At 38.5% G+C, this 15,349-nt stretch overlaps 1 protein-coding gene across 2 annotated transcripts in view; it reads right to left on the minus strand.

The window, feature by feature from the left end:
• VTA1 (vesicle trafficking 1) overlaps window positions 1-15,349 on the minus strand; it is a 194,580-nt gene that overhangs the window by 4,608 nt on the left and 174,623 nt on the right. Inside the window, exon 7 of one of the 2 annotated variants that reach the window (XM_075862885.1) lies at window positions 14,925-15,020. In XM_075862885.1, the coding sequence (XP_075719000.1) occupies window positions 14,925-15,020 (96 nt within the window). The remainder of the gene's footprint in view (window positions 1-14,924; window positions 15,021-15,349) is intronic. The other variant, XM_075862886.1, reaches the window with a different exon arrangement.

Genomic DNA, 15,349 nt, shown 5'->3' on the forward strand with positions numbered 1-15,349 from the left:
CCACAGGTCTTTTGCTATATTTATTGGAGTTTGTCTGTGAAATTAAAAATCTTTTTTCTGAAAAAATATAAAAAAAAATAATATTTGCAAGGAATAAAGAATAAAAAGCACCCCAAAACTTGTAAAGCTACTTCTCCCGATTACGGCAATACCCCATATATGGTACTAAACTGCTGTTTGGACCCACGGCAGAGCTCAGAAGGGAAGGAGCGCCATTTGGATTTTGAAGCGCAGATTTTGATGGATTGGTTCTCAGCGCCATGTCGCGTTTGCAATGCCCTGGAGGGAGCAAGACATTGGAAACCCCCCAAAAGTGACCCCCATTTTGAAGACTACACCCCTCAAGGAATTTTTCTAGGGGTATAGTTAGCATTTTGACCCCACAGTTTTTTTGCTGAATTTAGTGGAATTAGGCAGTGAAAATGAAAATCTACTTTTTTCTGAAAAAACATAGAAAGGTTTAATTTTTACAATGAAAAAAGGAGAAAAATCACCCCAAAATTTGTAGAGTAATTTGTCCCGATTACAGCAATATGTGGTAATAAACTGCTATTTGGACCCACGGCAGGACAAGGGAAGGAACAATATTTGGCTTTTTTAGCTCAAATTTTGCTGGAATGGTTTTCGGGTGTCATGTCGCATTTGCAAAGCCCCTGAGGTACCAAAACAGTGGAAACCTCATAAAAGTCCCTTTAGGGTACTGGAACGAGTGATCATTAGGTCGCTGGTACAATACACTAGTATAATACCATTTTTAACAGCGCGATCCTGTCCATTAGTCCCGCACGACGACATGCTATTAAGTCGTGGTGCGCGAAGGCGTTAATGCGCAGCGGATGGTGCAAAGTGAAAATTACAATTTTTCACTGATCTGCCATTTTAATGCACAATATGTTGTGCCCAGTTTGTGCCACTGAAGACAAATACCTCATACAATGTTGAGCGGGTTCTCCCGGATATAAAATATCATATATGTGGATGTAAGCTGGTGTTTGGGCACGCTGTGGGGCTCAGAAGGGAGGGAACGCCATTTGGCTTTTGGAGCGCAGATTTTGCTTGGTAACTGTTCTGTTTGGGGTTTTGCTGGTATTTCGGTTTATAATGTGGTGGCATATGTAACCTGTGCGGAGTACATCAGGGCATAATAAGAGGGTATAATCATTTGGTAAATAAATAATCCGCAGATACGTGGCCGATGTCGCACTGATAAATGGCGCCCGATCTTATCCGCTTTTGGACACTGCACAATTTCTGTCGCTATATTCTGAGAGCCAGAACTTTTTTTTATTTTTTCTTCACCGGAGCCGTGCGAGGGCTTATTTGTTGCAGGACAATCGGTAGTTTTCATTGGTACCATTTTAGGGTACATGTGATTTTTTTTATCACTTTCTATTAGATTTTTTTGGCAAGCAAAGTGACAAAAAAACATAAAATCTGAAAAGGTTTTTTGTCTTTTTTTTTTTTACAGTGTTTACCGTGCGCTATAAATGACATTTTACTTTATTCTGCGGGTCGATACGATTACGGCGATATCATATGTATATAGTTTTTTTATGTTTTGTGGCGTTTGCACAATAAAATCACTTTGATAAAATTATTTCTTTTTTGTGTCACCATATTCTGAGAGCCATAACTTTTTTATTTTTCAGTCAAAAAAGCTGTGTAAGGGTTTTGTTTTTTTGCGGGACGGGTTGTAGTTTTTATTGGTACTATTTTGGGGTACATGCGACTTTTTGATAATTTTTTATTCTATATTTTGGGAGGGTTGATGACCAAAAAATAGTGATTCTGACATTGTTTTTTAATTATTTTTTTTTGCGGTGTTCACCGTGCGGGAAAAATAATATTATAGTTTGGGTCGTTACGAACGCGGTGAAACCAAATGTGTACTTTTTTTTTTTTTTTAACATTTTCATTTTTTTCCTATAATAAAAGAATTATTATAGGAAAAAAAGCATTTTTTGTTTTTGTAACTTTTATAACTTGTTTTTACACTTTTATAAAACATTTTTATTACTTTTTTTTAGTTTTTACTTGTTTTACTTGAAGACTGGCAGCACTGATCGCTGCTATAATACATTACACTACCTAGGTAGTGTAACGTATTATGAACTGTCAGTGTGACGCTGAGAGTCACACTGACAGGAAGCTTATGAGGACCGGCCTACGGCTGGTTCTCATAGGCTGCTGTGCATGGCAGACCCGGGGGCTGTTGAATGGCCTCCGGTTTTGCCTTGTAACCGACTGCAACACCCGCAATCGGTCCCCGGGAACGTTTGTTGTAGCAACAAACTTTCCAGTTTGTTATAGTAACAAACTTTCCAGTTTGTTGCTACAACAAACTTTCCCTGCGATCACATGATCGGGACCTGAACCAATTAGGTCCCGATCAGGTCTCTGGGACCAGAGGCAGGGGATAACAGCGCGATCCGGGTGTCAGCGCTACTCTGAGACACCCGGATCGCGCTTTTAACACCCACCGTGAATTCACGTCGGCGCTGCACTGAGCCCAGCAAGCGCCGACGTGAATTTACTGTGGGCGGTCGGGAAGTGGTTAAGTGAAAATTGTAAGGGAGTAAAAATGTTTGGATGAGTGAGCAGAGAATCATTGAATTTCCAGAACGCATGTGGTGAAGAATAAGGCCGGGTTCACACGTAGCGTAAATACTGCGGATTTTCCGCAATGTATTTCGGTGCGGAAAATCTGCAGCATAATACACAGTAGCAGCAGAGTGAATGAGATTTGAACAAATCTCATCCAAACGCTGCGTAAATCATAAGCGGAAAAAACGCTCAGAAATTGACCTGCTGTGCGGTTTTTCAATCCGCAGCATGTCAATTGTATTTACGGAATCGATGCTTTTTTTGTTGCAGTTTTTCCCTATTGAATTTGTGTTTTTTGCAGCGGAAAATCTGCAATTCTGCCACAAAAATCACAACTAAGAAAAATAAATCTTATACTTACCCAGAATTCTGTGTTTCTTTGTCCAGGCCGGCCTTCTGGGATGACATTTCATCCCATGTGACTGCTGCAGCCAATCACAAGTCAACTTGTGAAACAAAGATAAATCCCGATCTTCTGCAGTGCTTCAACCTTATTGCCCCGGATCCTCCCTGCGCGAGCTGCATGTTTTCAACATGAATTTACGGTTTTGTGGCATCAGAACTCCTGAAAACACTTCTAAACCAGTGTTTCCACATTGCAAAGCATGCGCTCTCCCAGCATATTAGGTCTATGCATGTTGAGTCTGTCTGTATGCACTATTAAGAAACAGCGCATATATTTGATGCCAGTACTAACGACACATAAATTTGGAAAAAACAGGCTGCTAGCAAAGATCACGTGTGATGTACGGCACATGATCTACAGCGCGAGTGGAAGAGGAGAAACAGTGCCACGTGACTTGGATCCAAATCGAAAGGGAAATTAAAAAACAGGAGTAAATTATAAACTTATAAAAAAGTGGATTGTGAATTGCTTTTGCCCAAAAAGTAAGTCCAAGAAACCCCTTTCATTGCAGTGAAAAACTTCATGAAAACATAGGAAAATTAAACAGCATCCTCTGCCCCCATTTCCAGATTTCAGTAAGGCACCCATTCATATGTGCGTATTTTATGTCCATATTAAATTCTGTGCTAGTTAATTAAATTATTTATGTGAGCAGATTTGACTGTTGCAATACGTAGTCTGTATGTCAAACATTTTAGCATTTGGTCACATCCGATGTGGGGGCCTCCATCGCATTTTCTAGTTATTTGTGCACTATTTTGTCTAGCAAAACGACAAACACCGTGATGGAACTGCATGATAAAACTATAGCAAGGTCTTCAACCTTTTAAAGTGTAACTAAACCTTCAACAAACTTCTGACATGTCATAGTGACATGTCAGGTTTGTATTGGTAAGGGTCTGAGCACAGAGACCCCCACCAATCGCTTAAACGAAGCGACAGAAGTGCTCGTGTGAGCGATCAGCCGCTTAGTTTCTGTTTGGCTTTTTCCGGAAGTCAATGTAGCAGTGTACGGACTCAATAGAAAGTCTATGAGCCCGTACTCCGCTACATTGGACTTCTAGAAAAAGCCGAACAGAGGCTCAGCACTCAAATGAAGAGTCGAAATGCTCGTGTAAGCGATTGGTGGGGGGTCTCAGTACTCGGACATGTCAGAAGTTTGTTGAACGTTTGTTGTTGAACCCTAACCCCTTAATGACCGGCCTATTTTAGACGTTAAATGACCAAGCCATTTTTTAAGTTTTTCCATCGTCTCATTCAAAGAGCTATACACTTTTTATATTTGCATCGACATAGCTGTATAAGGTCTTGTTTTTTGCGGGACAAGTTGTCATTTTTAATAGCACCATTTTGGGGTACATATTATTTATTGATTAACTTTTATAAATTATTATTTGGGGGGAAAGAAAAAAAACAGCAATATCGCCACACTTTTTTGCTTCCTAAATTTACGCTGTTTACCGTGTGGTATAAGTAACAGAATAACTTTATTCAGCGGGTTGTTGCGATTGCAACGATACCAAATTTGTATCGTTTTTGTATGTTTTACTACTTTTACACAGTGAAAATACTTTTTTTTTCAAAATTATTTGTTTTTGTGTATCCATATTTGAAGAGCCATAATGTTTTTATTTTTTCGCCGATGCCATTGTAGGAGGGCTTTTTTTTTGCGGGACGACTTGTAGTTTTTATTGGTACCATTTTGGAGTAGATGCGACTTTTTGATCACTTTTTATCACATTTTTTTAAAGTCAGGATTCACAGAAAACAGCAATTTTTCCGTCGTTTTTTATTTAATTTTTTACGGCGTTCACCGTGCGGGTTAAGTAATGTAATAGCTTTATAGTCGGGGTCGTTACGGACGCGGCGATACCAAATATGTGTAATTTTTTGGGGTTTTTTAATACTAAAGCAGTTTGTAAGGCGAAAAAGTGGGTTTTTCATTTTTTCTTATTAACTTTATTAAACTTTTTTACTAGTCCCACTAGGGGACTTTAATATGCGATTCTCCGATCGCTATTATAATACACTGCAATACTTTTGTATTGCAGTGTATTACTGCCTGTCCGTTTAACATGGACAGGCATCTTCTAGGTCATGCCTCCGCCATGATCTAGCAGGCATTCACCACAGGCAGACCTGGGGGGCTTTATTAGGCCCCCGGCTCCCATCGGAGACACAGACACTCGGCGATCTTATCGCCGGGTGTCGGTGGGATGAGGGGGGAGTTCCTTCCCTCTCTCCAAAACCACTCAGATGCGGCGCTTGCTATTGAGCACCGCATCTGAGGGGTTAAAAGGGCGAGATCGATACTAATATCGATCTCACCCGGCAGAGCAGGGACGCCCTCAGCTACCTCTGGCAGCTGAGAGCAGGGAGATTTGACAGCTCCCTGCTCTGTTTACTTATTCCGATGCCGCGACGTAAAAAGTCTATTGCATCGGAATAAGGTCCGTTAGTGACCGACGTAGAAACACTATGGGCCGGTCACTAACGGGTTAAATAATTAACAAATACCTATGTATCTGCCATCACATGCCATCTAAAATGATGTTAAGCTATAAATGAGCTGTGATCAAGCAGCCAGTGTGTTTGAGCTGTAAAAGACACTTGAAGCTCGTCAGAGAAGTTAGTGATTTGATGAAGACGTATTTGTATGTAAACATTTGTTATTAATTTTCTATTAATCTTTCAGGAGATTACGGCACGTTTTCTCTATCATTAACAATGCATAACCATATGTTCTTCGTTACTTTGAGGATCACAATTAGTTTGCTCATTCAGTTCAAAGTTTGCGCTGGAATTCATTAGATCCATATTATATAATACACTTGCACATCTGCAGCTGCTGTTTCTGCCGTGGATGTAGTCAACCAAGTTTGCAGGCTAGAAGGTCACTGAATGGTAAGTCAAGCGCTAGAAAGGTTAAAATGGTTGAGTACTGACTAAGTGCAATGGATATTGTTCACGAAGATCAACGTTGAATGTAGGTATGTGATCATCACCTTGGCAAGATCGCTTTGTCTCTATGCCACTCTCCAGTTACAGAATGACTTTTAAAACATAGATGCTCATATTGTCTACTGTTCTTTTAAAATGGGAAAGCCAATACCTTTGAGAAAGGCTTGTCCTTCAGGTGTGACAGATGAAGGAAGCTTTTATTCTCTAGTAAATGTTACAACGAGCACAGTGCGGGTTAGCTTTGCCATGTGCTCAAGACTTTATGCCCTAAAGCCGTTTTCCCATGCATGTTCTATCTGATTCTGTTCTTATATAGAAGTGTGAATGGGATGTGAACAAACTCAATGCAAAGTAGAAAATAAACGATATAAAATGCTCTGTGCCCACAGCTACAATGTCCATAACATGCAGGAATATGATTGACTGCTTGGAATATTTGAAATGAAGAGGCCTTTGTGTGTCTATGGAAAGAGCTCTAGGCTTTCCATTCCGGTTTTTACTAAATAGTATTGCTGAAATACAGTATTGCCTGGTTACCATGCCAAACGTTAGTATGCTTGTAATGCTTATTGTTAAGTTCTCTGATACAACATTCTATTATCTAATAAGTGTTTTCTCATGAGGGACATTTATGACATATCCACAGGATATGTCATAAATGTCAGATAGATGCGGGTCTCACCTCTGGGAACCGCACCTATCTCTACAATGGGGCCCCCTAAACCCCATTCTACCTCTCTATTTTGTGGCTGAAGCGTGTGATTTCCGACCATGAAGAAGAAGAAAATAGCGCCGTTTTTTTTTCATGGTCAGAAAACACATGCTTCAGCCGTAGGACAGAGGTAGAATGGGATTTAGGCGGCTGTGTGGAGGTGTACATATCACAGTGTGGAGGTGTACTTAGTTATTATTTATAATTATCTAATAAAAGTGACGTTTTAAAGACAATTTAGATCCAGCCTTTTGTAGACAATATTTGAGACAATTTGTACTCCATCAGTCCCATAGTCTTTGAATGGAGCGACAGTGCATACTTGACCGCTGCTCCATTCAAACTCCTCCTCAGCGCGATTGTGCGGTGAGGAGGAATTGGGGACTCGTGACATACATGTATCAGCTATCCTGTGGATTGGTGATAAATGTAATTTATGGGAAAATCCCTTCAACCCCTTCCCGACCACCCCACGTAGATTAACGGGCTGCAGAAGTGGTCCTTGTGCCTGCTGCCCGTTAATCTATGTGTGCTCCTAACAGAGCACACAGACGCTCCCCGCAACCCGGCATCTCCCAGTACAGGCTGCTACTAGCAGCCTTAGTACTGGGAGAAAACATCGGGTCGGATCACAGCGGTGATCCGAACCGATTAACCCCTTAATTGCGGCAGTCAATAGTGACCGCCGCATTTAAGTTGTTATAGCAACATCGGCACCTCGCTACGCGATTGCGGGGGCCGATTGTTGCGGGGGGGATTGCTATGGCAACCGGAAGCCTAAGAAAGGCTTTGGGTCTGCCATCTATTGAAGGCAATTACGTGGACCTAATATGCCTCTTGTCAGTGTGAAACGGACAGGTATAATACCCTGCAATACATAAGAATTACAGGGTATTATAACAACGATCCAACAATTGGATCTTCAAGTCCCTAGAAGGACTAAAAAAAGAAAAAAAAAAGTAAAAAAAAGTTACAAAAAATGTACAAAAGTAAAATGTCAAAATAATAAAATTTAAAAATTGCCCTTTTTCCCTTATAAAGTCCTTTATTATTAGATAAAAATAAATAATTTTCAGAAATAGGGATCAAAAAGTCGCATGTACCCAAAAATTGTACTGATAAAAACTACAGTTTGTTCCGCAAACAACAAGCCCTCACACAGCTTTCCTGATAGAAAAATAAAAAGCTGTGTCTCTTAGAATATGGCGACACAAAAACAAAATATTTTTTTAAAACCGTGATTTTATCGTGCAAACACCATAAAACATAAAAATCCTATATACATATGGTATCGCCGTAATCGCACCAACCCACAGAATAAATGAAATAGTTATTTATAGCGCACGGTGAACTCCGTAAAAAATATAGAATAAAAAACAATAGAAGTTTTGACGGCCTAATTCCACTAAATTCAGCAAAAAACCTATGGGATCAAAATGCTCACTATATCCCTACACAAATTCTTTTTATGGCTGTAGTTTCCCAAATGGGGTCACTTCTGGGGGTTGTCCACGGTTTTGGTCCCTCAGGGGCTTTGCACATGCGACATGACACCTGAAAACCAATAGAGTAAAGCCAAATCGCGCTCATTCCCTTCTGATCCCTGCTGTGCATCCAAATAGCCGTTTATTACCACATATGGGGTATTGCCGTAATCAGAAGAAATTGCTTTACAAATCTTGAGGTGCTTTTTCTTCTTTATTGCTTGTAAAAATTTATAATTTCTACGTTTTATTGAAAAAAATGTAGATTTTCATTTTTACGGACTAATTCCACAAAATTCAGCAAAAAACCTGTGGGGTTAAAATGCTCACTACACCCCTTGATGAATTCCTTGAGGGGTGTAGTTTGCCAAATGGTGTCTTTTTGGAGGGGTTTCCACTGTTTTGGCACTACAAAACCTCTTCAAACCAGACATGGTGCCTAAAATATATTCTAATAAAAAGGAGGCCCCAAAATCCACTAGGTGCTCCTTTTTTTCTGAGGCCTGTGGTCCAGTCCATTAGCACACTAGGGCGACATGTGGGATATTTCTAAAAACTGCACAATCCGGGTAATATATATTGAGTTGCATTTCTCTGTTAAAACCTTTTGTGTTACAGAAAAAAATGGATTAAAATGGATTGTCCGAAAAAAAATAAAAAAAAAATTGTAAATTTCCCCTCTACTTTGCTTTAATTCCTGTGAAATACCTAAAGGGTTAAGAAACTTTCTAAATGCTGTATTGAATACTTTGAGGGGTGTAATTTTTAAAATTGGATGACTTATGGGGGTTTCTATATATAAGGCCCTCAAAGCCACTTCAGAACTGAACTGGTACCTATAAAAATAGGTTTTGGAAATTTTCTTGAAAATGTGAGAAATTGCTGCTAAAGTTCTAAGCATTGTAACGTCGTAGAAAAATAAAATAATGTTTAAAAAACAATGCAAATCTAAAGTAGACATATGGGATATGTGAAACAGTAACTATTTTATGTGGTATTACTGTCTTACAAGCAGATAAATTTAAAATGAGAAAAATCATAATTTTTGCAAATTTTCTTTCAATTTTGGCGTTTTTCCACAAATAAGCAATGAATTTATTGACCACATTTTTCCACTAGCATAAAGTACAAAATGTCACGAGAAAACAATCTCAGAATCGCTTAGATAGGCAAAAGCATTCCAGAGTTATTACCAAATAAAGTGACACGTCAGATTTAAAAAAAATCGGGCTGGTCCTGAAGGCCAAAATGAGCTCGGTCCTGAAAGGGTTAAAGTGAAATTCTGGTTTGGAGTCTCTTCTAATATATTAGGAAATTCTATTTCTAGCAATTCCCTACTATAATGCTATTATAATAAAAACCGCAAAGGGCTGTGGAGAATCTTAATTTCCCCACTGTAGCCCTTTTGGTGCAATAATTTGAATTCAGGCACCATTTACAACACCATTAACATTTTTAAGATGGAATTGCTAGTTTTCCCTCATATGGCCATGACCAGCTCTACATGAACCTCCACTTTTCATTTATAACAAACATTGTATGACTTTGTTTCTATGCATACATTGTATGGCTGTATAGGGTTACAATGATACGAATATACTTTTATAACATCACAGTAAAACACAAGATGTGACTTTTACCATGTACGATGCTCCTAAAGCTACGTTGTTTACTGACATATGGTCAATTGCACATCTAAGCATCTATAACAGAGCAGCCTGTGTGCTTGTCTACCTGCTGGGAACTCAACAGCCAAGACGGCAGAAAAAACTCATTCTTTGAAAAATAAGCAGGGCTCAAATCCAACTCTTACTGGAAGCAACTAATCTTATTTTTACAGTACCAGTGCTGAATTGCTGTTTTGTTTTCACCAACGCCTCTTATTTCTAGTTAGGTGCCAGTCAACCAGACTCTCAAGAAAGTTTGTTTTGATGTATATGGGGACAAATAGAAATGTGTTAATCTGTAAATGTGCCCGTACACGGTGTTTTCCTGTATAAGTAATGTACACAATGTGCACATAGTTCCTTATATTATTGTTAATATTATTAACAATGTGCTAAAATGTGGATACCATGATTAAAGCTCGTAAAAACAATTCTTCATTTTTTTCCCTGAATATATCTGTGATGGCTGAAATGTTTTTCCAGATATCAAGGAAAGTGAAAAACTAGGGAAACTGTATAATCTCCTGCTAGTGGCCTGATTGTTTGAAGTTCACTTCGGTATGCAGTTCTAGACTGTTGTTCTAGACAATTTCATATGTGCTCAGAAAGAAGTGCACTGCTTCAAATGGGTTTCCTTATAATGAAATAACTAGAGATTAAAGTGTAACTACACGTTTGACAAACTTCTGAAATGTCATAGTGACGTGTCAGAAGTTTTGATTGGTGGAGGTCCAAGCACTGAGACCCCCTCCAATCGCTAAAACAAAGGGGCAGAAGTGCTCGCTTGAGGGCTCAGCTGCTTAGTTTCTGTTCGGCCTTTTCCGGAAATCAATGTATTGGAGTTCACGCTCAATAGAAAGTCTATGTGCCCATACTCTGCTTCATCGGCTTTGCCTAAAAAGCCAAACAGAAACGAAGCAGCTGAGCCTTCACACGGGCACTTTTGCCGCTTCGTTTTAGCGATTGGTGGGGGTCCCAGTGCTCGGACCCCCACCAATCAAAACTTCTGACATGTCACTATGGCATGTCAGAAGTTTGTTGAATGTTTAGTTACACTTTAATTGAATACTGATGGTTTTAGGGATATCATGATCAAGCTACTAAAAATCACCTATGCGGTTTAAGATTAAAGGTTATCTGTCACCAGATAGACATTTTTTTTTATAAAATTGGTTCTTATAGTTCTATACCAAGTACCCTCTTCTCAAATAAGTTACATTAAAATATCCTTAAAGCTATAATCATATACTGTGCTGCACATTAAGAGAACAGTATGACTCAATACTGCAGGTTGAGAATCTAGATTCTAGAGCATTTTTAAAATGCCCTAAAGCGTACCTTTATTGATTTACTTAAAGGTTATGTAAACCTTTGTACACTTTAAAAAAAATAAAACAGATTATGGGATTTTAAACAATTTATTAATTGTAATTCATTTTTTTTACTTTTTGAGATGCAGCTTCTATGTATCCTGGATACATAGTAGCTATGTCTTGAGCATAAAGCCAAATCAGTCAGGTCAACGGGACTGACGGCTTCGGTCACAGTGGGTCCTGTATGATCCACTGGTTATTGATCACATCTATGTTCATAAAGTTAGATGTGATCGAGAACAGGCGGATCCTGAGAGTCAGGGAAGCAGTCAGTCCTGCTGACCTAACAAATTCTGCTTTGAGGGCAAGATACAGCTTATAGAAGCTGCAGTTCAAAAAATACATTTATTTTTTAATAAAAAAACCAATTAAAAAGTATATTTTTTTTTTTGAGTTGCCTTTGAACAAAAATCAGTTTAAGGCATCCTTCACACATTTTTTTGTGGCATTGTAAAAAACACAAGTAATAAACACCTGCAGTTTGAAGGGCTTTTATATGTGTTTTTTTGGGGTGTTTTTTTTTTTTTTTCATTTTGTCGTTTTTGCACAGGGCTTCTTCCAGACTACTCTAAAGTTATATTGAAAAGTCATTGGAGAAAAATTTTAGAAAGCATGCTGCATTTTGTAAGTAGATGTCATATTTTACTATAGACTCCCATCAAACATCTAGAGGCAGAATTCTAACCTGAAAAAAAACCTTTACAAAGACTGTACGTGAAAGCTGCCTAAATGCGCACATCTCCACACTTCAGCTACTCGAAATACATCTGGGGAGAGCAAAGCAAAGGAAAGAGTTCACCATAGAATTATATATTAGGTCACTGCTATTTTCCAAAGGGCCCCTGAAAAATGAGAGCTGGAGTCTTCAGGCCACTTTGGTCTATAGGCTGTGCACAAGAAAGACATAAGTTGATGCAAGACTGCTGGATCATTGTAAGTTTTTACATGTGGTTTGGATTTCTATACCAGAAAACACACGTCACATAAGGACTGCTAAAAAAAAAAAAAAAAAAAAAAAAAGTGCTTTGATAAAAATTGAAAGGAAGAGAATGAGGCAGTGGAGCATACAATCTGATAAATATTTTTATTAATGTGTTGTGCGTCATGTAGCATCTTCACTTGATGCTTTACAGTTCTCAAAGCGACGTACATATTGTAGATCCTGTCTTGCTAACCTTTCCATTACAATCAGAAATTATATATATCAAAAGACAAATGTGTTGTGAACTTTTTTTTTTTTGTCGTGGAGGGTGGGGGATGTTCCTCGTTGAACCTGCATGGAAATCATGGATGACCAATGGAGAACTGCTCTTAACGTGATTAAAAGGACACCTCTATTAGCTCAACAAGGGGTTGTTATAAGCAAAAATTGCTCTATAATTTGCAAAAGCTTCACTTTAATTCATAGAATTTTTGAAGATTTCCAGGATTACTGATACATGAACATATATAGGGCACATCACTGAGCAGTACGGACATACTTTATAGCCACCAAGAAACTATCTTCTACTATCTTTTTCTAATATTTACATATTGTTGTTATCATTTGGACAGTTGGAAATCTAGCGTGAAGGAGAACAATTAACACCGGTTACAACCAGTTCATATTTTCAGCAATATGAGAGGAAGGTCACTGATGTTTTATTCTTGAAACAACCAAAATCTGAATGGCTGAAATAAAAGAGGAAGGCCCAATAGGGGGATTTTTATTAAACTTTGTATGCCAGCAAATGCATCAAAACTGCTGGGTTACTACAGCTCTAATCCTATTCACTTGAATAGGAGCAGAGCTGCAGTACTGCAGCGTGGCCACTATACAGCGGTCGGAGACATCTGCTGCCGGGGTCTCGAGACAGCTGGAACAGCTGATCGGCGAAGGGTCTGGGTGTCAGACCCACACTGATCATATACGAATGATCTATCTTTTGGATAGGACATTATTATAAAAAACGACCCCAAACTGGTAAGCCCCTTTAAGAACTCTGCTGGTTGCTTTTGGAACACGTTAACAGATTTTGACAAAGTTTCTGTAATGTACTGCTTAAACACTAAACAAGCAAGGATTGCTAAGAGGTTTGAACTCGGAAGCATATAGGATTGTGACTGCATCTATGGAGGAGAATAAGGTGTAATACTGGATGTAACTAAAATAGTACAAGATAAATCAAACAATGTATTCACAAAGTTACTCAAACTTAAGGTTTATACGTAAAATGGTGTTGACATTAGAAACGATGCCTCAATACACTGAATGTCATACCAAGGAGAAGATGATATAAATTTGTTGCAGCAACAAATACAATAGCATGTGTAAATCCTTTAGTAAAAACTTTAAGACATAATGACATAATCTAGGGCTAGTTCAGAGAAAACAGATTACTTCCCATTATAAATGGCACAAATCCAAGATCTGAGAGCCAAGTGTGTGAGGTCATACATCTACAATGCTTGTAAGACCCTGTAGGCATTGCTGGAAAAACATATGAGGTTCAACAGTCGAGGGAAAAGTCACCACTATATCACTAAGTGCTTAATGTTTGGAAAGCGTACAACTTATTTTCCTCTATTATTAACAATTTAAGCTAAAATTTAATTGGGACATATTGTCTTGATATTCATTTAAAAGAAAAATGAAGTTGAGTTAGGGTTATCCATACCCGTAGATTACCATGTCAGTTTTCTCACTTGAGGTCTCATGTGACTGCTGTCACTTGTAGATTTCTAAATGATAAAATCAGGCACAATGGGGGAGATTTACATAGCAAAATTATTTTTAGCTCAAATTGCGCCAAAAAAAATCTAAACTAAACTAGATGCCAGGCAAATAATGTGTTCTGTGCTGTATACACTTTTTGTATACACTTTTCAAAATTGTCAAAGTGTAAAAAGAGGCGTGAACCATTTTTTGTGAGAAATAAAGTAAGGTATTCAAGTCATGAGTTGGTTTAAGGAAGAGAAAAGTATCTAAGATGTCTACCTCACTTATCATACAGCGTGCACCACTGGGATTACTTTGGTGCAGTTTCTGCTAGCCTGCCTGGTCTACTTTAAAATAGTATTAATATATGTGCCACAATGTACCTTAGCAACAATCCAGGAATGCACTTGGTGACTACTGCTATTGGCAGAGTTCTCCTCACCCCTCCCTGGTGTAAGCTGGCATTCACACACTGCGGCTTCTTGTTACACATCTGTATCCTTTCTGCATTTTATTTAGGGAGTATTTTCCGACATAAACCTCAGACTTACACTGTAATAGCAGTGTGAACAGAGCCTAAAGAAATAATAACTAAGAAGTAGCTAGACTCTCATAAGGGCACGTTATCATAGTCTACGATTAACGAGAACATAACTTCAACATTCTTATATAGGTAAGGTTTCATTCGATCTCCATGGACCAACTAGGCATTTTCTTTCACCATAAACTAACTTGACCCTCGCCTTCTACAATACATGAACCAGAGCCCTCCTTTTGCTTTTATCCACTAAGCCATTACACCATTGTTTCGTGCACCCCCAAGTTTACATTTCACATTCTACATTTAGGTTACAGCGGCATTATTCTGCCTTCATATACAGATTCGTTATGTTTGACTGTTTGTCACGTCTGACTTTGTTCTTCTTTACATCAGGTTTTGTGCTACCTCAATTTGCTAATTGTAATGCAAGCTACAGTATATTCGATGACAAAAAAATGTCATGTTTAACTTTTCTTACTTTGGTCCATACCTTGTGGTTGTGCATTGTACAGTGATGGGTCTACAGAAGGTATATTTTGTGGAGACGGATGAGCAATGGTATTGCTTGCTACACCTACAAAACAAAAGAAATGGATTAATTAAATTAGCAGAACCATATCCAAACAGGGAAGGTCATAATACATTGAAGGAATATTACATGTAAAGCATTTATCAATTTAGAGACACACTTAAAAAAATTGATACCCAAACCATGATTTAGAGCAGTGGTCCCCAAAAAGTTACCCAGGAGCCACATGTGGTAGATGAACCTGGGATGTGTGGCTTGTGATAAGAGCACTTGTATCATTACTGGCAGAATGCCATAATCGGACCACCTCTCTATTCCTATAATAATTATGTCAAGTGAGAGGAGGATATGTCCTAGTACGTTGCCATGTAAAA

The sequence above is a fragment of the Rhinoderma darwinii genome, chromosome 4, assembly GCF_050947455.1.
Source record: "Rhinoderma darwinii isolate aRhiDar2 chromosome 4, aRhiDar2.hap1, whole genome shotgun sequence".
Lineage (NCBI taxonomy): Eukaryota > Metazoa > Chordata > Amphibia > Anura > Rhinodermatidae > Rhinoderma > Rhinoderma darwinii.